Source organism: Neofelis nebulosa, chromosome 10 (assembly GCF_028018385.1).
Source record: "Neofelis nebulosa isolate mNeoNeb1 chromosome 10, mNeoNeb1.pri, whole genome shotgun sequence".
In the NCBI taxonomy this organism is placed as follows: Eukaryota; Metazoa; Chordata; class Mammalia; order Carnivora; family Felidae; genus Neofelis; species Neofelis nebulosa.
In genome coordinates, this window is record NC_080791.1 from 421,963 (window position 1) to 445,289 (window position 23,327).

A 23,327-nucleotide genomic window follows, 5' to 3' on the forward strand; every position below is an offset into this window, starting at 1 on the left:
ATAACAGCTTAAATATGGCAGGGTTTATTTCTCCCTCTGATAATATGAAGTCCTGAGGTAGGCAGTCACAGCTCATTTGGGGACTGTGCAGTGTCACTGGGAACCCCAATGCCTCTGTCTCTCAGCTCAACTATTCTTAGTTTGTGATTTATATCTTCACCCTCATGGTCACATTGCACCTGCCAAATCTCCAGCCATCATGCCATGTTGTAGGCATGAAGAAGGAAGAATTGTAAAGGAAAAAAGGTTGTACCTCTGAGCTCCTTTTAAATTATGTTCCTAGAAATAGCCATTTGTCTGCTTAGTGTAATTTATAATTGGCAACTTCATGTGCAGGGGGTACTGAAAAATGAAAAAAAAATTTTTTTTCAAGGCTCTATTGCTACTCTCTAACTATTAATGTAGGGTCTGTTGCCAAGGAAGAAAGGGAAAATGGATATTGGGTGGGAAACTTGGGGTCTCTACTATAATTAGATTTGTTTGTTAGAAAGATAATTACAGTTACAACATGGATGTTGGGTTCCAGTAAAGACACTGAAGTAGATAGACTAGTATGAGACTATTTCGTTATTTGTGGCAAGAGAGGTCCAGCTGCTAAATTAAAACACTGTACTGGATGTGGAGGCAAGTGGTAATATATTCAGGAGATGTAATCAGTAGATTTCAGTTACGATCAATGGAAAGTGCCAAGGGTCCAGGTAGAGAACAGTGCCCTAGGATTTTGCAGAGAGCTTCACACGTTTTTAGACATTTTTACAGAATTAATGATTTTGGTAGATGATCATATTAATCAGGGTTATGGATGAATCAGATTACAAGTGTGAATGATCATTAAGTTTTAAATGTATTGATTTTGAGCCTCCTTTGGCTTGTCCAAATGGAGAAATCAAATCAGCAACTAGAAATGTGGGTCTGAAACTTAAGAACAAGATACAGAATAGAGATGTATATATTTAAGAGTCACTAATGAATGGATATATAGTTGATAAATGAAGCCATGGGAAAGGTAAACTAAACAATAGGATATAGACCATAGATTGAGGGTAGGGCCTAAAATAGAATCTTAACACATACCAGTGTATACTGTAGGTAGAGCAAGAAAAAACAAAAAATGGATTTTGAGAAGTAGTTGTCAAAATTAAAATATATATGTAAAACCTTGGTTTGTGAGCATAATTTGTTCCGGACACATGCTTATAAACCAAAGCACTTGTATGCCAAAGTGAATTTCAAGAACCATTGGCTCAGTTGTGATCATGTGACATTTGGCATCACTCCTTTATCTTGCAACGAGTTGCAACAAGTGCAAGCCACTCATTTATCTAGTTAAAATTTATTAGAGAAGGGGCGCCTGGGTGGCGCAGTCGGTTAAGCGTCCGACTTCAGCCAGGTCACGATCTCGCGGTCCGTGAGTTCGAGCCCCGCGTCAGGCTCTGGGCTGATGGCTCGGAGCCTGGAGCCTGTTTCCGATTCTGTGTCTCCCTCTCTCTCTGCCCCTCCCCCGTTCATGCTCTGTCTCTCTCTGTCCCAAAAATAAAAAAAAAAAAAATAAAAAAAAAAAAATTAAAAAAAAAAAAAATTTATTAGAGAAATCTCCTCATCTTGTGGAACACTCACAGAACAAGTTCCCCGCAATCCAAAGTTTTACTGTATTTACATTTGCTTGTATTTGCATAAAGAAACAGTGAAAGAATATACAAGTGACCAAGGAGAGCAAGACTTCCAAATGTATCATGTATATTTTTCACTTCTGAGTATGAATATGTCACCTATGCAAAATGTCAAAATAATTTTTTTTTAATTTTTTTTTAACGTTTATTTATTTTTGAGACAGAGAGAGACAGATCATGAACGGGGGAGGGTCAGAGAAAGAGGGAGACACAGAATCTGAAACAGGCTCCAGGCTCTGAGCAGTTAGCACAGAGCCCGATGCGGGGCTCGAACTCACGGACCTCGAGATCATGACCTGAGCCGAAGCTGGACGCTTAACCGACTGAGCCACCCAGGCGCCCCTGTCAAAATAAAATTTTAAGAAAAGCCAGTGCTATCAGTGAAGAGCAAGAACAAAGCTATGAAAGACTACTACTTAATTGACTGTTAGTTCACTTTATTCCCAAACCCTGAAGGCTAACCGCAAGCTCACCAGGAAGCCTGGTGGTCGGCTCTTCCCCGTGCTACAAAGAAGGGCAGCAGGCTGGGGGTTTGAATGAGGTCAGAAAACCGTTGGAGTGAGCATATTAGGGTAGAAGAACTGGAAAAACCAGAGCTCCTGGGCTAAATGAAGGAATGCAGCTGTGGTCTGCAATAAGACTTGAAAAATAACAGGCTTCCAGTATCCCCAGCGCATGAGGGGTGGTAACCAGGAGTCGTTAGATTAACAGCAACAAGAAGCAGTCATGGGTGGTCGTACACTGATCTAAGGTAGTTTTCATTTTCTGAAGTATAACTGACATATAATATCCTATTCATTTCAGGCATGCATCTTTGTGATTCTTTATTTTTATACGTTATTAAATGATCCTGACAATAAGTCTAGTTCCATCTGTCACCACACAAAATTATTACAGCGTCACTGACTATTCTCCCTGTGCTGTACATAACATCCTCATGACTTACTTATTTCATAACTGGATGTCTATACCTCTTAATCCAACCCCCCAACCTATCTCACACTTCACCAGCCCCTCAACCTTTGCCCTCCCTAGTAACAGTTTGTTTCCTCTCTCTGTGAGTCTGTTTGTTTTGTTCATTTGGTTTGTTCTGTTTAGATTCCACATGTAAGTGACATCATACAGTATTTGCCCACTGTCTGACTTATTTCGCTTAGCATAATGCTCTCTAGGTCCATTACATTGTCTCAAATGGAAAGATTTCATTCTTTTTTTGATGGCTAAATAATATTCCATAATGTATATATACCACATCTTCTTTTTTCTTGAATTTTTTTTAACATTTATTTATTTTTGAGAGATAGAGCATGAGTGGGGCAGGGGCACAGAGAGGGAGACACAGAATCCGAAGCAGGCTCCAGACTCCTAGCTGTCAGCACAGAGCCCAATGCGGGACTCAAACTCACCGAACTGTAAGATCATGACCTGAGCCGAAGTCGGACATTTAACCAACTGAGCCACTCAGGAGCCCCAGTATACCATATCTTCTTTATCCATTCATCAATCAGTGGACACAGGTTGCTCCCATTTCCTGGCTGTTGTGAATAATGCTGGGGTGAACATACAGGTACATCTGTCTCTTCAATGTAATGTCTTTGTTGACCTGAGTTAGCATTAAAATTAGTGTTTAGGCTCTCTTTGATAGGCATCAAGTGGTGAAGGTTAATAAAAGCAAGTCTCAGACTCTAATCTTGTATGACTAGACACAGAACATTCATACAGCTTGTTCAGTGAGCTGAATAAAGTCCCAGCTTTCTGTCCTTGTAGGTACTCTAACTATACCTTCTATGAGAGGTCTGCCGAGATACACACAGCCCCATTCCAGAGACAGAACTGTGCCATCTGGCATTGGACATTGAGAAATGTTCCTGTATTAACGGTCAGACACAAGCCTGAGTAGACATCAAGACTCAGAGATCATCGATAGGGTAAAGGATATAGACCTCCCTGCATTCTTATTCCCTGTTCATGTAAAGGTAGGGAGTGATTAAAATATATTTATGAAAATGCACTTGTCTTGAATACCTTTAATTTCAACAAAGAAATCCCATTTTTAACATTCAACAAGATATTCACCAAGCTATTCTTTTCACCAACAAAAACCCATGTTAAACATTGAGTATACCAATTAGAAAACCAGTTGATATATAACACTTGACAATATCTGCCTCAAAAGGATTGGTCCTTTATGATTAGAATATCCTGCAAGCCCTGTCATACAGCTGAATTCATCAGAATATTATGCCATCACCTCTTAATTAGGGAAATGGACTGTCTCTAGAGTTCCGTCTGAACTAAAGCATACATAATAATGTACTGGCTTTGCTTTAGAATTTTAAGGTAAATAACAAAGATTGCAATAATGAAAAAGCCTGAAAACATAGAGGGTTTTTAAAGGAGAAGGAGGAAAGACAGTTTGGAGGTGTCTGTAGAGAGCTAGAAAGTCAGCTACCCTACCTCCAGGCCTTGAGTTTTCTGTAGTATGTGATGCAAAATAATGCAAAATAATGCCTCCATTTAAGCAGGTGAGTTTCCATTTAAGACAGCTGAGTTTCAACTTGACCACATAAATGGAAGGGTATTTCGAGAAGTAGGAGAGGTTGAGTACGTTGAGACCAACGTGCCCAGCAAAAGGGCTTTACAAAGTGGCTACTACGCACGCAAAGTAGAGTTGGGTAAGAGGTTGTACTGTGTAGCATGTCAACGAACGTCCACATGGTCTATGACCTCGAACAAGATACTTACCTTCTCTATGCCTCAGTTTCCTCCATTGCAAAATGGAGATTCAAAGAGCATCTGCCTCACAGGCTGTAGTGAGGATTACATTTGTTACAACATGCTCAAAAATAAAGTCTGTAATGGTAAGTGCTAGTAAACATCAGCTGGTGTTTTTATACCTTCCCCTTTTCTTCATAAGAATATTAATAAATTTTGTCAGAAATTTATGGAGCCATGAGATCAAATACAGTGTGGTTTGCATGCTGGGATGAAGGGCCTGAACATTTCTCAGTTTTTTTTCCAGGTAAATATTCTTAAAATTGGTGACGTGAATTTTGAGGTCACAGTTTCTCTTTGGGTAATTAAATATCTAAATTTAAAATATTTACACTATTCTAAAAAATATTTTCTTTTTTCAAAAGTTTTAAAGTAGTATTTATTGGGGCGCCTGGGTGGCTCAGTCGGTTGAGCGGCCGGCTTCAGCTCATGTCATGATCTCACAGTTCATGAGTTCGAGCCCCGTGTTGGGCTCCGTGCTGACAGCTCGGAGCCTGGAGCCTGTTTCAGATTCTGTGTCTCCCTCTCTCTGACTCTCCCCCATTCATGCTCTGTCTCTCTCTGTCTCAAAAATAAATAAAAACGTTAAAAAAAATAAATAAAAAATAAAAGGAAGAGTTGCTTTAATTAATTAATTAATTAATTAATATAAAGTAGTATTTATTATTGACCAGTTAGAATAGAAGATGAAGTGATTCTATACTATTTGATTTTTCTTTATTCTCTTAGCTTTTCAAAAACCAGTTCCTCCTTTGGAAGAAGCCCTCAAACAAATTCAGGAATCCAACTTAAAATCAGAAGTAAACCTTCCCTCTTCCCATAGACCAACAGTAAATTGGAGGTAAGTAATGTATTATTATTATGTATAATTATTAATATGTAATAATTAAATAGCTTTCTATTACTGAGTTTGTAGGCCATTTCATCAGTTACTCCTCACCCTTGTAGAGTTTAATGTCACTTAAACATTTTTCAGATTAAATTTTTTTTCATTTTTTTCACAGATTAAATTAAGGTAGAGTAGAATATAAATTGCTTCCAGAATAAGGCAAAATTCTAATTTATTGTCGTGGTATTACAGTGCTGCCTATGTTGAATAAATTTCTATGGAAACTATCATTCAAACCATTTTAAAATATTGATGTTCATTATTTATCTTCACTGCAAGGAAAAAATAGTGTTGAATTGTAGTGATATATTTTTAGATAAAAGGAGTAACTGTATGGGAAAAATGGGTGTTTCCTCATGGAGAATCTTTCCTGGGTGTCTTGAAAAAGGTAATGGCTTGTGATTCCTCTCCAGGAGCTTAAATGAATTATTAGAAGCAATAGAGTCGATCAACCAATCACACAGTGCCCTGTGACATCTTTTATGTCTCCATTTATTTATTATAAATGTTTATTAAAGCTACCACTTGCATAACATTAGTCAGGCTTCGTAAAGGGGATATGGGGAAGAAAAACGTGGTAAAATACAATTCCTAGTGTACAATCTAGGAGAGAAGTGTAATACTTCAAAAAGTATAGACTAGTACCCCAAGAGTAATGATAATAATATGTAATATTTATTTATATAAAGACATTTACAATGGAGACATTAATTAATGTTTATATTTTGCTGTACATAATGTTATTTACTAAAGTACTTCCATTTTTAGAATATCTGTGGCCAGTAGTTCGCTTGATCAGAGCTAAGAACAATTCATTTTCTCATTCTTCACTGTAGTTGAGGAAAGACCTCATGGAATAGAAGATTCTTCAACAAAGCTTTGAAGAGACTAGGGATTAATTATGAAATGAGTGAGCCCTGGTACTCCGGACAGAGAGGGATGAGTGTGTGTGCAGGACAAGAGTGGTAGAAGGAATGATGTGCTCTGGGAAGGAGAGCACGTGGAATGCCAGAGCACAGAATCCCAGTAGCCTGTCCAGGCAGGGGATTGGAGGGGTAAATGCGTCTGTGCACTAAGGAGTGCACACTTTATCCTGAGAGTTCGAGACGAGTCAGTGAAGGATCTTAAGTAGAAGGGGGGTAAGATCAGCTTTTCTCTTTTATCATTTATCATTCCAATCTACACATGTGGATAATGGATTAGAAGTGGACAAAACAGGAAGCTATTCCAATATATGTCATTGAAATTATATGAGTTCATAGCTCGAGAGAAAGATATAGGCTTAAGTTGATTCAACACAGCTCATGGATGAGACGCAGCCATGGAGAGTGTGTATCGTGATGGCAGGTGTAGGGCAGAGCCCTGAAGAATAGCAACATTTAAGGATGTAGAAAACAGGCCCACAAATAGGAACAGAAGGTTGACGTAGGACGGGACAGGGTGGGATCATGCAAACTAAAGAAGTGTGGAGTTTCCTGGAAAAAAAGCAGTTAGTAGAGTTCAAATGGCTTCCAGTGAGTTAGTGACATAAAAACTTGTTACCCTGACATGAAACAGGTGGCACATAAAAAAGGGGTGACAGAAAAGAGGTGGATAAAGGAAGTGCAAAGCCAACAAAGAATGATGAAGTGCCCCAGGTACTGAGAATAGAATCAGCATGACCGTGACCACCTCGGAGCTGAACCGGAAGCTCTGCAGCTGCTGTGGAAGAGGGCTGCTAGCCAGCCCGTGGTCCCGGATAGGGGAGCATTGCCAGGGGCAGAGGTCAGGCTAAAAGGACAGTTCTCAAGCGCCTCTTCCCTCTGTCGTCCTGTCTCTTGTGCTTCCCATCAACCAAACTGAGCCATAAATCAGAAGGCAAAGGATCATTTAGTATCTGCCAAGCAGAGAGAAGTGGAGAAGCCCAGAAAGTGAATCTGGAGGGGAAATGACAGTATCCACTATAGAAGCAGTGCGTCTAGGGGCGCCTGGGTGGCTCATTCGGTTAAGCGGCCGACTTAGGCTTAGGTCATGATCTCGCGGTCTGTGAGTTCGAGCCCCGCGTCGGGCTGTGTGCTGACAGCTCAGAGCCTGGAGCCTGTTTCAGATTCTCTGTCTCCCTCTCTCTGACCCTCCCCTGTTCATGCTCTGTCTCTCCCTGTCTCAAAAATAAATAAAAAACGTTAAAAAAATTTTTTTTAAAAAGAAGCAGTACGTCTACTATATTTCACAATAAAAAAGTCACAGTGGTGACTCTGTCAGAGTAGTTTCAATGAAGTGATAGGCACAGGAAAGAGATTACTAGAAGTTGAAAAGACACGGAGAGCAAGAAAGTAAAGATAAGCGTAGTTTGTCTTCAAAAGGAAAAGAGTGATAGAACGATAGCCAGAAAAGATGTAGGGCCCAGTCAGGTCCCACAGACTGATGAGTAACAGAACGTGGTCTAGAAAGACAGAGGAGGGCAAGCATGTGGAGCATCTTATGTACCTACTTTGAGCTAGACGAGGATTAGCATGGGTTACACTATGAGTGAGATGTGGTTCTCCTCTCGGGAAAGGTTTGCAGTTACATTAGAACACACATGTAACACTGTAAGGGGAGCTGTTACGGGAATATTAGCCAAGTGGCAACATATGAATCGTGAAGTTGGAAAGAAGTCCTAAAGGATGGGTGCACGTTGTCTCATGAAGAAGCAGAGGCCGAGTGTAGGCCTGTTCAGGCCTGCAGTATGGTAGGAGGAAATAGGACTCGCTCAGAGAGACGGGACTGTAGGGTGTGTTGCCGGAAGGACAGGAGATGGTCCAGAAAATGGACTGAAATTGAATGTGAAATGTTTTTATTTCTGGCTAGGAAGTTTGAGGTTTGTTCTATAACTATAGAGAACCCATGCAGGTGATCGATCAGGGAGTGATCTCATCCTCTGTTGTTTTAGAAAGATAACTGGTATGAGTGTTGGAGAATGAAAAGGATGGAGAGACATTGAAGGCAAAGGGCACAAGACGAAATTAATGGGATGATCCCAAGGAGAGGTCGTCACTGCCAATGCTGGACTAGTACAATTTTGTATAGCGAGGAAATGATAGATCTGTTAAAGAATATAAATATTTTGAGTGATTAGAAGGAAAGGATGAGAGAAGAAGAAATGAAAATGCCTTTTCACAAAACAGAGAAGTGACATAAAGAAATAAGAGTTTAAGAATGTTGATCAACTAGACATATACAAATTGGAGCACAGAGTGATTAGTGGCAGGAAAATCAGGAGGCACAGCCATGAATTTAAAAGGACTTTTGTTAAAAGAAAGTTGAAAAGAAAGAAGGAAAAGACATTTCATAGAAATAGATAATAGAAATTAGATTATGAGTTTGGTGTATGAGGGAATAAAGAAAATGAAAAAAACGAAATCAAAAGGAACTGAAATTTTGAGGTAATTTGGTGACTTTAAAAAGAAACAAAATGAAACAGTACTGGTTTGGTGAGATATTGCTGAATTTCATTTGAGGCTTCTGGGGGCACCTGCATGGCTCAGTCGGTTAAGCCTCTGACTTAAGTTCAGGTCACGATCTTGCGGTTCATGAGTTTGAACCCCACGTCGGGCTCTGTGCTGACAGCTCAGAGCCTGTATCCTGCTTCGGATTCCGTCTCCCTCTATTTCTCTGCCCTTCACCCAGTTGTACTCTGTCTGTCAAAAATAAACATTTTTTTAAAATTTTTTAAATAAGTAAATAAATTTCATTTGAGGCTTCTGAATTGAGGGGATAAGTATCCAAGTAGAAATGTATAAAAACAATTTGACCTAAAATGAAATGAGAGATCAAGCTATAGAAATACATTTGAAAGTCATGATTATGTATATTGTTGCTTGTTACATGTACTAGTGTCTCCCCAACCGGATGTGATAAAGGCTAGATGTCACACATGCAGGTGCTGTGCCGGTGGTGTTCCTGGCTCAGTGCTGTGCATGTTGGAGGCGTTCAGTAAATACTTGGAGTGGAGAGACATACGTGAACACTCCTCAGAGAGTATGAGCTTGATCTGAAGCTTAATTGATGAGGAGGGTATTCAGGAAAGGCAAACACTGGAAGGGAACCACAGACGAGGGAACAAGTCATGTGTGGAAGGGCATGATGCCATGAAAGAGCATGTTGTGTTACGGGACTGAGCGCAGTTCGGCCCGTCCGGTGTGCGCACAGAGAGGAGTTGGGGCAGATAGGCTGGCTGAAAGGAAGCCACAAGTTAACTCATCAAGGGCCTTGTTAAAGAGTCTGTCCTAAAAACAATTACTGAATGAAACATTCCACGTGTATACTTCAGAATGACTGTCAGAATGGACAAAAGTAGGGTAAGGCTAATGGTGGGAAAATCAGGTCAAGTGATACTTAGTGAAAATGAAGACCTCGTGAGAGCTGTTTAGGAGGTGGAATCGAACTGGAACCAGGGGTTCAGGAGGAGTGAAAGGGATGGAGATTGGTCAGTTACGAGGTAGTGACACCATTTATCAAAAGGAGTGTTAAGGAAGGAGAGACTTAAGGGACAGAGCAACTGGCAAGAGGATAGCAAACTGTCGGGACACATGTAGGATATTCCCAAGCCAGTTTCTCATGGTTAGAAATCTCAGCCACAAATGTAGATGTGATCGTTGCCAACAAATGGATGGAATTAAAGACGTGGCTCGTGAGTTCACCTAGGCCATCGGACTCCCACAGCTACGGCAAGCCGAGTTTGGCTTCACTTAGAGGACAGAGCACACTTCATGGCAATGGACAAGATTCTGTTTGAATAGGAGGAGTCCTCGTGGCTCAGCACAAAGCAGTCAGTCTTTGCTATGCCCCTCGCCCCTCAAGTGACATCTCAGCTGTAAGGAAACAAGGTCCCAGTGGGTGGGTGTAGAGCCACCCTGGCAGAAACCCCATCTTCCAAACAGGAACCAGTATTTCTGGCGATGGCTCCAGAGCAGCAATGCCACTGAGGTCCATGTGAGACACATGTCCAGGTACACGAGTTACCACACTCAGGGAAACCCAGAGCTGTAGCTTGATGTCAGCTAGCTGTGGTGTATCCAACCAGTCCTCTGGATTGTACGCAGGGTAGGGACGGAGAAGCAAGGAAGTGGGTCATGTGACTCTCAAAAATCCCAGCAAGATAAAAAAAGTGATTCTTTCTGTCAAGAGTACAGCTTGTAAAAACTCACCAAAATGCATAGTTGTTTTTTTAATTTAAATGAAGTTTCAGAACTTTACTGGATTTCAATACATTAGCTTTTACATCAAAACTTTATAAATTAAAATTAGTTTACAAACACATTTAACAAATCATTTTTTTAATGTTTATTTTGAGAGAGACAGAGCATGAGCAGGGGAGGGGCAGAGAGAGAGCTAGACACAGAGTCTGAAGCAAGTTCTAGCTCCAAGCTTTCAGCACAGAGCCCGACGCGGGACTCAAACTCACGGACTGCGAGATCATGACCTGAGCCAAAGTTGGACCCTTAACCGACTGAGCCTCCCTGGCACCCCAACAGATCGCTTTTAAAGCAAGAGTCCATTTCAGTGTTTAGCCATTCTCTGGATTTTAGAAGCAAAGTACCAGTCTAGATGAGCATCCCTAAGGGCGTGCAGACCCACAGCATACATTCCTAGTCTTGGTTATGCTGGAGATTTTGTCTTGCAGTGTTAGGTTAAGCAAATCAGATTAATTCTCTTTGGAACTTATTCTCCCAACACTTACTGTAATGGCAAAGTGTTTACCAGATACTTAATGAGGTGGTTTGTGAAAAATACTATCTAATTCAAAAACACTATTGATATTGAACACCAGATTGCGCTGTGTAGTAGTCAGTCCCTTAGGGTATTTTTTTAAATTGTGGGTCATTTCTGATTCCCATTTTGGGGGTTCTTAAAATCTTAGCAAGCATTACCAGTAATATGTACCAAAAGTCCTTTTAAACTTTATTTATTTAAAAAAATTTTTTTTCTGGGTAGAAAAAGAGAGTGAGAGTGAGCAGGGGAGGGACAGAGAGAATCCTAAGCAGGCTCCACAGTCAGCACAGAGCCCACCTTGTGGCTCGATCTTGCAAGCCATGAGAATATGACCTGAGCTGAACTCAAGAGTGGGATGCTTAATGGACTGAGCCACCCAGGTGCGCCTAAACTTTCTTGAAAGTTTGAGCAATTGGCTGTGTTTGAACAGTAAAATAATAATCCAGGATCAAGCTGTGAGTGCCCAGAAGGGAGACTGTGCTAGGTGCAGTGTAAAAGCTATGGTCTTTCTTCCTCCACTGTTGATAATCAAGATACGAAGTCAGAATGCTTTAAGCTTAGGAAACAGCCGCTGACAAGTTTTGGTTACAAGTTTTGGCTGCTGTAAAAATGCTATTCTAAAATATATTTTGAATTGTAAGAACAAAAGAAAATTTTTTGTACTTTTTTTTCATTTAATTGGAATAAGTTTTAAGTTTCTGCAAATAAGGTAATTGTAAATTTAAAGCAGTAAGCATTTATTGGTGAATAATATACATATTCCCATTCCAAGAAATATAAGTAAATGAAGTTGAAATAAATTCTTTAAAGGTTACTATAAAATAATCCAGTGTATAAAGGACAAGCAAAGAGAGGAGCTCAAGAGGGAACGTGAGAAGGAACACCCGGGGACGTAGGGAAATAACCAGGAGAGCAATGGCATGAAGACCAGGGGATTCCAGTCGGGAAGTGTCCGTGTTTGCAGCTATTCGGTCAGTTCATCAATCACGAGCGAGAGCTGGGCCCCGAGCAGCCGAGGTGGAGGCCAGCTGGCAGCGGCTGAGGGACAAGTGGGAGTCGAGGCAGGGACAGCAATAGACTTTCAGAGTACTCGGCAGGAAGGGGAAGATGACAGACATTTACAGGAGCTTTTAGGGCCCGGGAGGAATTTAGAGTAATAAAAAATCCCAATCGTTTAGTATAAAAGTAACGCATTTTTGTATACAGGTTTTCCTTACTCACAGCTTTCTCTTTCCACGTATCAGTTGTTATCCTTTGTGATATCAGATATTTTCAATAAAAAAGGCTCTTTAGTACTAGAAATGAAAGGCTAGACCTTTTTTGCCCAACAGTGTACAGTTCTTTAGAGTCTTAGAAGAGATGAAGTATCAGAATAACTTTGATTTCCCTGTAGCAAACGTAGCTAGCACTACACCCAATCTGGGCTAGGACCATGAAATAGCACACATCATCTTTGTTTTATGAGACATGCTCTCCATTCTAAATTAGAGTATATCATTTTCATATGCTATTGTAATATATTCTTTTGACCATGACTTCATGACATCTATACCCATGTATGTATACATACATATATATATATATATATATATATATATGCACTCACACATACACATAAATGTTACGTATTTAGAAAACAACAAATGTATACAGAGAAATTTTATAATTTGTATATAACAAATTTACAGAGAGAGCACTATGGCTTACTTATTAAAAAGGTGAATTTTTCTCCATAGATAATGGTATTAAAATGTATGAAAATGTTTTGTAAATTATAAAGTGCTATACAAATATGAAATATCAGAATATTGAGGATCAGGTATTAGTAGAAATACTTATTTGTACTATTTATTGAAAATATGATTAAGCTACAAATATTGTCACATCAAAAATACATTGCATGTGGAATATAAACTGAAAATGTGTTAAGGAATAAAGTAATGCCAAGAAGTAGGAAGCATCCAAGGAAACTGATTCTATTGGTACTCAAACACAGTTGTTCTAATGTGGAAAATATTAGTGGCAGATAATAACAGTAGGATGTTGGTAATGTGATAATCTAAAGGAAAAAAATTGTATGAAAAACTGGATCGCATTCAATGCTGAAGCATCAAGAACAATCAGAGAAATATATCCGTATAAAAATAGAAGTTGCTCAGGAAGTAATGAGATATAAGAATATTAATAAGGAACTAACATTAAAAATACAAGTAATCAGCCTTCCATCATGAGCAAATCTTTATCACAAGGATAACTTACTTCACCCTTCTGGTAGATATAAGGTAAAAGAAGCTGTATTTCCCCCAAATTAAAGTTTTATACTTTAAAATGATGATATTAGATATCTATCTCCAATATCCATGTATTTGTGGTGAGACAGGTGATCCTGAGCCACATGCAACCCTGAGAAATCTGCCCACAGCCCAGCCATGGACCACTGGACCTCTGTTTTCCTTCCATACCAGTAATGTAAATCAGATTTTTCTAGCCCATGTTCATTATCCAGTTGACTGTCAGGCCTCCAAGAGGTGAAAGTACTCTTTCGAGGAAAGAGAAAGGGGGTCGTGAATAAACTACACACAGCTCTCCCCACATGTGTGAGGGTGCTGGGTGATGAGAAGAGTGTCATGCATGGACCCTCAGGACCAAAATATGATATGAATCAAGAGCCTAGAGACAGCCTAATGAACGTCAACAACAAAAAACATCTTAATGAGGCTGTCTCTCTACCTGCCTGTCCAAATGCTTTTCCACCTGTGCAGATCCATTCCTGCCTGTCCAGCTGTTCCCACACCTTATCCCTGCTTACCTGTTCAGCTGTCTCCTGTGCGGGCCCCACTGCTATCCCACCATTCCCAGATCCTCCCTAGCTGTCCCACTGTTTCTACCCCCCACCAGCCCCAAGCCCTGCCTGTCCGCCTGGCTGTCCCCTCTGTTCCTCCAAAGACCTTTTTACCAGCCCCAATACTGTCCTCCCCGGTCAGGTATCTTCCTCACCCCCCAGCCCCAGTAACCACCAGCTTTTCTAGCAGCTTCCCCCGTCTACCAGCCCCAATGCCTTCTGGCCAACCTGACCGTGTGCCCCACCCACCCCGAAGTTCTGTGGTCATCCCTGATCCTGACTCACAGGGCCAGTTATTCTACAAAACTTTCAGACCCAGACATTGCCCCCCACAGCATTGTACTCCAGCCACTCTAATGCCTGCCCTTGTTCGTCGTTCCCTTCCAGCTCGACTGGTTGTATCCCCAGTCCCCATGGAAGCTCTCCCTGCTTTGAAGCCTTCCTATTTACCCAGTCACCTCCCTCATCAGCCAGCCCCCACTCTCCCTGATACCAGTCTGGTGCCTGCACATCCCACTATCTTAGATCCTTTCCGGTCAGCCCAGCGGTCTGTTCCACAAACCACAACATTGTCAGATCTGTCCCAGGCCTTTGTAGACCATTCTCTGGCCTCAGTCCCCTGCCATCTGCCTCCCTGTCACTCTCCCTGCTCCTCTTTGTCTCCATCACCTTCCACTTCCACATCCTCTCCATCCATTCTGTCCTCTCCCTTCCTCTCCTCTCCCACTTCTCCATCCTTACCCCCTTCATCCACCCCTCTTTTTTCTTCACCTCTGCATTCAGCTCCCTCACCATATTTGCCTCCAACATGTTTAAATTTTCCCTTTCCAGCCTGTCCTGTTTCTTCCTCCTTTCCCCCCGTGCTTTACTCTCCCTCTCTTCCTGCCTCCCCATCTCCTTTTATTCCTGTTCATCCCCTCAACCCTCATCCCTGGGGGAAGAAAGTAGAGAAGAGAAGAGAAGCAAGTGGAATAGAGAAGAAAGAAATAGAGAAGAAAAAGTTGAGAGACGTCAACTTTAAAGGTAAATAAATTGAGTTTATCAGATATTTTGTAGATTTAGCAACATTCTGTTTGGGAAGGGTGACTGAAGGGGAAGGAATCTGTAAGAGTAGGAAGCCTACAAGGAAGAGAGAGAAACATACTCCCAGTGCTCAGGGGCTTGCATTAAATACCCTCCCTGTGGTCACAAGAGGGTAGTCAGGAATCTAGGCCCTGACTATTCCATTTGTCCAAATAAAGACATATATGCGTATTGGAGATAGGTATATGGTACATGTGGCCGTGTGTCCTCCAAACATTTTTATCCTCAATGGGGAATAATGCAAGTGAATTGGGAATAAAGCCCTTGGGGTCCATTCCACTGGCTATAATGCAGCAGCAGTCAGCTCTTTGATATACTTCCTCCCCATCCCCCTGAAACACTGCTCCTTTGTTCTTTGCTTTTCACTGTGTGCATATGCTGAAATTGAACATGCTGTAAGTTTCCAGAAGATGCAGAATTTTCATAGAAGGTGATGTCACCCACTAATAATTTGTGGGTGCACTCGCACACTAGAAGTAGACCCTGTACTAAAGATACCCTTTCTGTGGCGTGAAAACCATGTTTACATTTGTAAACAAGTGTGTATACTGTCCTCCCTTAAGTAAGACCCAGGCTCCCAAGCCTAGTAAAGTAGGATGGAAATTCCTGCCTCCCCTGACAGGCAATTTTCATATTTTCTGTCTGCTCGAATCCTCAACCAACTTTATTTGGGTTATAGGAATACCTACCAGCTATCACATCGACTCAGAACTAAGGGTAATACATCATATTCTTATCCAGATAGGAATGCTCTTAAAGAACTAAGGACTGACTCTACATATCTATAGGAATTCCTTCTACCTCTATCCCAAACAATAGAGGAATAGCATTTAATAATCAAAGCCGTGAATAATGGGGTATTCCCACGTCAAGGTGGAGTACTTTATTGGCACTATAATCCCACACCCATTTTATTCTGTTGACTGCCTTAAATTCCCCTTCCAGTATCCTTACATGTGATTATCTGAACACACACACACACACACACACACACACACCAAACATAAATGTGTCATTTATATAGAGAGAGAAACTAACTTTATTTAAATGTACTAAATATTTTTTGTGTATGGTTCACAGAGCTATAGATAATGCCTTGCCTTCATCATTGTCAAAAAATGGTCACAAGCATCAGAAACATCTCTTATCCAAAATCAATTGTGATAAAGAAATGAAGGAAAACAACAGGGCAAACTTGGCTACTAACAAAGATGCGTTCCAGCTTACACTGGAAGAAACTCAGAAACTCCTAGAAGATCAGCATCTAAGCAGTTTGCAAGTATGAAACTATAAATGTTAATATTTTAATATCTAGTAATAATTCTGTCCCATCTCTGCATATTCTACACTAAAGAAAAGTATGCCATTCACCAAGGATAGCACGTGGATGAATCAACACAAATTCATCACAGATACTACAGAAATAATTTTTTAGATTTTTCTACCTTTTGCTCACTTTTCACTCTGCTTTCTCTATTCTTTTGCCATCTCTCATATTTGGAAAAATATGCTTTATGAATGTTATTTTCTGATCAAAAATGAAAGCTATTTTAAGTAAAATGTAACATAAGTATCATTGTTAGACACTGGATTATAAAAAGCATCCTTAAAATTTATAATACATGTGGACATTAGGTTCTTAATGAAAATATGTCGCAATTAGCTAGAAATGGCATTTCTGTTCTAGCTCTCTGATCAGGCATTCACTTTGTTTTCTTTCCCCACAAATGAGTATGAGTTTCAGCTCATTTTCTTGAAATGTTTGCGCACTTTATTTTTCATGAGTAACTACACACCTTTATGAGATTCTTAATAGGCTGGTATCAAGATTAAATTCATAACCTTGGCCTGATTTATCCAATAACTAACCAATTGTGACAAAGCTGAAAAATAGCAAAGCAGGAGACTTCTGGCTATGATGAAATGCCTTCCTGCTGTAAACAACCATAATTCTGAATAAAGTATCTGAAACAGCTGTGTCTAGACATTAGCCAACAGGCACTATCAGCTGTGATCTCAAAAACAGGTGAACAAATGAGAGGAGCCCTATACTCACTTAGGCTTTTTATCTGGACATATTCTCTGGACGAGCCTCAAAAAAATCCACAGCTAACCCACTCTCTGTCTCTTAAAGACTAAAATCTAGTCAGACAACATAAGGTCCATGATGTCCAATATTCCATCAAAACTTACCAGACACGTAAAAAAAAAAAAAAAAAAAAAAAAATAGGGCCCATAACCAGGAGAGAAATTAGTCAGTATAATCAGTTACACAGAGGGCAGAGATGAAAGATTAACAGGCAGGGAATTTAAAACCATTTTTGTAAATATTTTTAGGGAATTAAAGTAGAAATGATTCTGTTGGAAAAAGATATTTTTTAAAGAACCAAATAGACCTTCTAGATCTGAAAAATATTTGAAATGAAAATTTCACTGGGTGGACTTAACAGTGCAAGCATTACAGACAAAAAAAAAAAAATCAGTGGCCTTGAATACATGGCAGTAGAAATGATCCATATCGAAGCATTGTAAGAAAAAAGACGGGAAAAAAATGAACAGAATCTTGAGATGACATCAAGCAGTCTAACATACATTTAATTAAAATCCCAGAGTATTAAAAGAAATAATGGCTGAAAATATCTCAAAGTTGGCAAAACTGTAAATCCTCAGATCCAAATAACTCAGCAAGCTCCCCAAAGGAGAAGTATGCACACGTGTACACACTCACACACACCCTGCAAAGGCGCATCAACATTCAGTGCAGCTACACAACACAGGGAATGTAGTCAGTGGTGTGATAGCTTTGTGTGGGGACTGGGGCGGCCACACTGGTGGTGAGCACGGCATCACGTACAGATTTGTGGACTGTGTTGTACACCTGAAACTAATGTAACATTGTGTGTGTCAACTGTACCCATTTAAAAAATTATTTTGAAAAATTTACCTAGAGAGAGAAAAAGATCCACCTACACATGTGGGTGAACAAAGACAAGACAGACCACATTAACTGTAGGACAGAAGGCAGCAAAGCATTTTTAAAGTTCTGAGAAAGAACAGAAAACTTCCAACCTAGAATCCCATATCCAGCTAACAATATCCTTCTAGAACAAAGGCAAAATAGGCATCTTAAACAAGCTGAACACCACTGTGCTACACCAGCATCTGAGCTAGAAGAAATGCCACTGGAAGTTTTTCAGGCAGAAGGAAAATGATACCAGATGAGAACTCAGTTCTGTAGTGACAGCAGATTAATGGTGGTTAGTGGTGGACAGGTACGGACTTTCACTGTTAGATATGGTGGGTCTGGGTGAATAGTTCGTCAAAATCCATCAAACTATATACATTTAAAATGCATTTAGTAGATAAGTTTACCTCAATAAGGTTGATTTTAAAACTAAAACACAAAAATACTGAAAGACAACAATAAATTAGTACAGTTACATCAGTAACTTACAAGCAGAAGTTGAAGCTGATCATAGGTTTCATTTCTTAGGTATGAGAAAAAATCTGGGGGAAAAAAGTAGTTTAGTGAAGTCAGAAATCACTAAACTTCTTTCCAGGTGCTTTGGGATATGAGGCCATCAGAGACCTATGACAACAGAAATCTTAGAGCCATGAATATCACACATACATCTAGAAAGACCCTCAAACCCAGATTTCTACATCTTATTACATGTAAACTCAAAGGAAGCCCTCCTGGGTTTCCTTATCATTTATCTATTAAAACAGCTCATCTGCAGAAACAGGCAGTGAAGGACCTAAGCTCTGTTTTGTTCTCCCGATTAGGCTAGTGACCGACCATCGCTTTAAAAAGACCCCATAGTCCTGAAGGATGTGAGAAGTAGGTGGTAAACGCTAGGAATATCAAACTCTCATGAATCTTTTTCAAAACTTACTTCATGATAATATATCAATAAGCATCAACTATACAAACTAAAATATTTTTATTCTGTATTCAGTTTCCTGGGTTTCTTCATTTATTTAATGGGCTAGAAAAATAGTATATTTTTGTTTAGGATCAGAATATTTAAATTTTCTAAAATTCATGAAAAATCTTTGAGGACAATAATTTCCTTTTGAGTCCATTTAACTTTTTGACTAGGATTTATAATCTAAAATCCTCTTGAATATATTTATTGATATGTGATACAGATCAGTACATTCTAGGTATATGTGAGAAATTAGAAATATCTTTAAACATATATCATACTTTGAAGTAATCATGAAATTTTATTAAAGACTGATAAGTTCCATTAAATTTCATTGAAATAGTGATGAGAATGTCTATGAATTCATAGAAATTATTACTGTTTTAAGTCTCAGAAAAGGAGTCATTAAAATCCAGAATTCTCAATTCTACATCCACATTAGATTTACCTGGGGAACTTTAAAACAAAAATACCAATACATGAGCCCCATACCAGTCTTAAAGCAGCAGGACCCAGGCCTAGTTATTTCTACGAAGCTCCTTATGTGATTGCACTATGCAGCCGGAGTGGAGAACTCGACTGTATAGGCCACAAGATTAACTGTTATAGAAAGATGTAGCCCTACCTACAGGAAGCTCACGTTAGGGTCACAGAACTTTAGGGATCTCATGCAAATCCATTGAAGGTTTCAGGGGAAAAAATACCATTTGTAAATAACTATTTTTCAGAATTTTTAGTTGCTGTTATGAAACTTTCAAGAAACGCACTACTCCAAATGGAATAGCAATAGCAAAATTATTTTCTAAGCTAGAACTGTGACTAGAATAATTAGGTAGTTAGTTCAGGCGTAGAAATTAAAGCAAACACACTTTATTGTAAGTCTTTGTTGGTTCCCTCTTTTTCACTCTGAGGACTACTCCAGGGATATAGACTATTTATATACTTACACTGTTTGTAGTCATTATTTTATATGCCAAGGACAATAGGTCTAAGTAACAGTGGGGTGTTGAATCATTAATTTTGGCATTTGAAAAGTTCTAAGCTATGGAACAATGGGTTTTTTTTTCTTTCAGAAATTTTGTGATGAAGTTAATCAAATAACAAACTCTGAAACCCTCTCAAGTATAGACAGTCTCGAGGCTGGGGAACATGAAGAAATATATTTAACAATTAACAAGGAGCTTTCCACATCAAACCAGCAAAATTCTGTTTCTCTCAAATCAGTAAATCTACAATCAACAAATCTAAGCTGCTTTGATGAAGATAAACTGTCACTCTCTAAAACTCAACATATAAATAATTGGCTCATAAATGTACATGATCCAGATACTCGGACTGTCACTCCTTTCTCAGATATTTTAAGTAAACCTAATGTTCTATCTTCTCATGAACGTTTTAATGGTACAGAACAAAATCCACCTGTGGAAAGAGTCGCAAATACTGCTAATAATTCAGTAACCTTTGTGTATAGTCCTCCCGTATGTGTACAAGATGGAAAAAACAAAGAGGTCTCCAAAACCAGTGCTGTGAGAACAACTCAATCCTCTTCTGGAGTGTTCAGAAGAGAGAGACCCTCTGTTACTGAGAGCCCGGCATTTAAGTTCAGCAGGTTCTCTAACCGCACCACTCCAGACTCCCTAACACAGGAAACGGCTGCATCTACAGACCAAGGGAAAAATTCCGAATTAATACAGGAAAATAGAACTACTTCAGTTCCTACTTCATTTGTACCCACAGCGACACCTTTGTTTTTGCCTAATACGCAATCAGCTAGGCCCCTACCAAACAGCAGCCTACATATAAAAGAAATCGACGCAGTGCAGTGTTCTGATAAGTTAGGAGAATTGAAAAATGTAACAGATGAGAAGATAAAATATTTTAATTGTAATAAGGAAGACTGGCCTTTATTTTCAGATGATTTTCAAGTTGCCTATATACCTCACAACTCTGATTCAAAAGATAGAAAACAAAAAATAGCGGAAACATCAACATCAGTGTCTAACGTAATCTCTAACTGTGACTTAGTCGGTCAGCACAAGAAAATGAAATACAACATTCATGAGAGAAACGGTGTAAGGTTTCTTAAAAGCATTTTAAAAAAAGAATCTAAATACGAACACGATTGTTTTAAGGCACTAGTTATAAACCGAAGCTTTAAGTTCGGAAATCAAAGAGCAGCAGCTATCAGAGATAGTATTGAATTAACAAAAGAAAAAGGTACAGAAATTCCAAAGACTATTAAAAAACTGAGGTGGTTTGATGAAACTGGAGATACAGAAAAAACTGCTGCGGATACTCATTCATTGAAGAAGAGAACAGAACTATCTCAACAGTGGTCTCAACCATTCCACGTTCAGACTAAAAGTGGTGCTGCCAGCAACATCATTAACGCTCCTGCCTGTCCTGTGAATTCTGCTGAGGGAACAAAGCCCACGGAGGGCTCTATCTCTGAAAATGCCGCTGCTTTAGGAGAACCTGGAACAGACCGTGCGCCTCGGAGCTGTCTCATACCTTCAGGTTATGATGTTGCTAAACAAGCGTGGCCAGCCTCAGAAAAAGAGGAAAGCCAAGCCCCTACACCTAGTGGTAATTCTAAAGCTCAGAAAGCTCACCCACGAAGAGGTGGCACAAAAGTCGTGAGGAGAACAAGGTGTGCTCAAGCCCAGGCACACTCTGCGTGTACCAGCAGAAAAGGCACTGTCGTTCGGCCACAGTCCGCAAGCAAAGCTGACGCATTTTTACCAGCTCGGGGTAGACTGACTGTGCCTCATCCTCCCCCTAAGTCTCCGTCACATATGAGGGGTGGTAAAGATACACAGGTGTCTCAGTGTCCATCAGTAACGCTTGAAAATTCTCAAAACGTCATGACACAAAACTATTTTAATCCACAACCTGTGCTTCCAACAGAACACAGGTTAAATGAATGGAATCAAGAAAGTAGTTTTCCGCCCTCAGATGTTTGCTCTGAATTAGCCACTACGATGCCTTCTCTGCCATACTGTTCTCCTGAGTGCCGAACTTTAGCAAAAATACATCTTTCAAATGGCATGCAAACGGTTGCCCAGCAAGGTGGGGTGTTTCACTGCACTCACAGATGTCCTGTTTATGAAGAAAGTCATCACACTGTGACTCTTAGAACTACTAAAGAAGAATCTGTTCCCTTGTGGAAAAGACGAAATAATATCCTAGGTCAAAATGAAAAGGCTGCTGGTAAGAAAAAACTTAGATATTTTTATAGATAAAGCGTTCAGCTTTTAAATTCATGTGAAATTTTTCTCATTGAGGTATGGCTGTGTACACCCTGTAGATATAATATTAAATAATAACTTAGCCTTATAAAAATAACTAATATCATGAGGCACCTGGGTGGTTCAGTCAGTTAAGCATCTGACTTCAGCTCAGGTCATAATCTCACGGTCTGTGGGTTCAAGCCCCATGGCGGGCTCTGTGGTGACATCTCGGAGCCTGGAGCCTACTTCAGATTCTGTGTCTCCCTCTCTCTCTCTCTGCCCCTCCCCTACTCATGCTGTCTCTCTCAAAAATAAACATTTTTAAGAAAAATGTTTAAAAGTAAATACAAATTACTAATCTCCCTTAATATTCTATCCTTGTCTATCTAGCTGAAGCTTTTAAGAGAATGACCCAACCTTTGCTCAACTAAAATTAGAAACTTTTCCCAGCCTCCATTTTTTTCTGTGACTTTTCTTATTAGTTTAAAGGAGGGAAAACAAAGAACAGGGTCCAATTTTTATCCCATATCTTTCTGTCATTACATTACCCCAGTATTATAGTCAAAATTTCTGTCAAAATAAGCACAGTGAAAAATATTTTTAATTAATTATTCTAAATAGGTAAATAAATGTGGTTATAATACTTTCTTTCATTTTTCTTTAAAATGTTAAATTGAATAGTTACAAGCTAATCATAGGTGGCATTTGACCTTCCCACTCCCTTTCCAAAAGAGCGGCTGCTCTACTTTTAGATGTTATGTATGCTGGGTTACATATGGGGGAATGATAGCATTCCTTTATACATTTTTGAAAATCAGTTCCCTATAAAATGCCATCACCCTTAGTAGCTGGTTAACTCCTGGTGAAGCTATTTTCCTCTGGAGGAATGGACTAGAAGCCCATAAATTTGCCTACCAGTAGTGATCAGTTGCCTATTGAGAAATAGATAAGACTTGGGAAAAAGTCAGAAAAGCAGTTCTTTCCTTTTCCCAAAGGTATGACTAAATACTAAGATGATGTAAAGAGGGAGTCAGTTTAAATTTTAATATTCAAACTCTTCTATAATTAGACTGTGAGATTTTAGGGACAGAGGGCTTTTATTGTAATTCATTACATGGTGCTTGGTCATCACCCAAATTTTTCTTAAATTGATGGACACAAGTCATATCAGCTAAA

At 39.6% G+C, this 23,327-nt stretch overlaps 1 protein-coding gene across 8 annotated transcripts in view; it reads left to right on the plus strand.

Moving 5' to 3' along the window:
- CEP126 (centrosomal protein 126) overlaps positions 1–23,327 on the plus strand; it is a 106,083-nt gene that overhangs the window by 38,986 nt on the left and 43,770 nt on the right. For 5 of the 8 annotated variants that reach the window (XM_058686446.1, XM_058686445.1, XM_058686448.1 and 2 more), the window contains exons 4-6: positions 5,175–5,286; positions 16,073–16,271; positions 19,995–22,131. In XM_058686446.1, coding sequence (XP_058542429.1) covers positions 5,175–5,286; positions 16,073–16,271; positions 19,995–22,131 — 2,448 coding nt within the window. Of the gene's footprint in view, positions 1–3,437; positions 3,647–5,174; positions 5,287–13,829; positions 14,933–16,072; positions 16,272–19,994; positions 22,132–23,327 lie in introns of all 8 variants that reach the window. The other 3 variants (XM_058686451.1, XM_058686452.1, XM_058686453.1) reach the window with 3 other exon arrangements.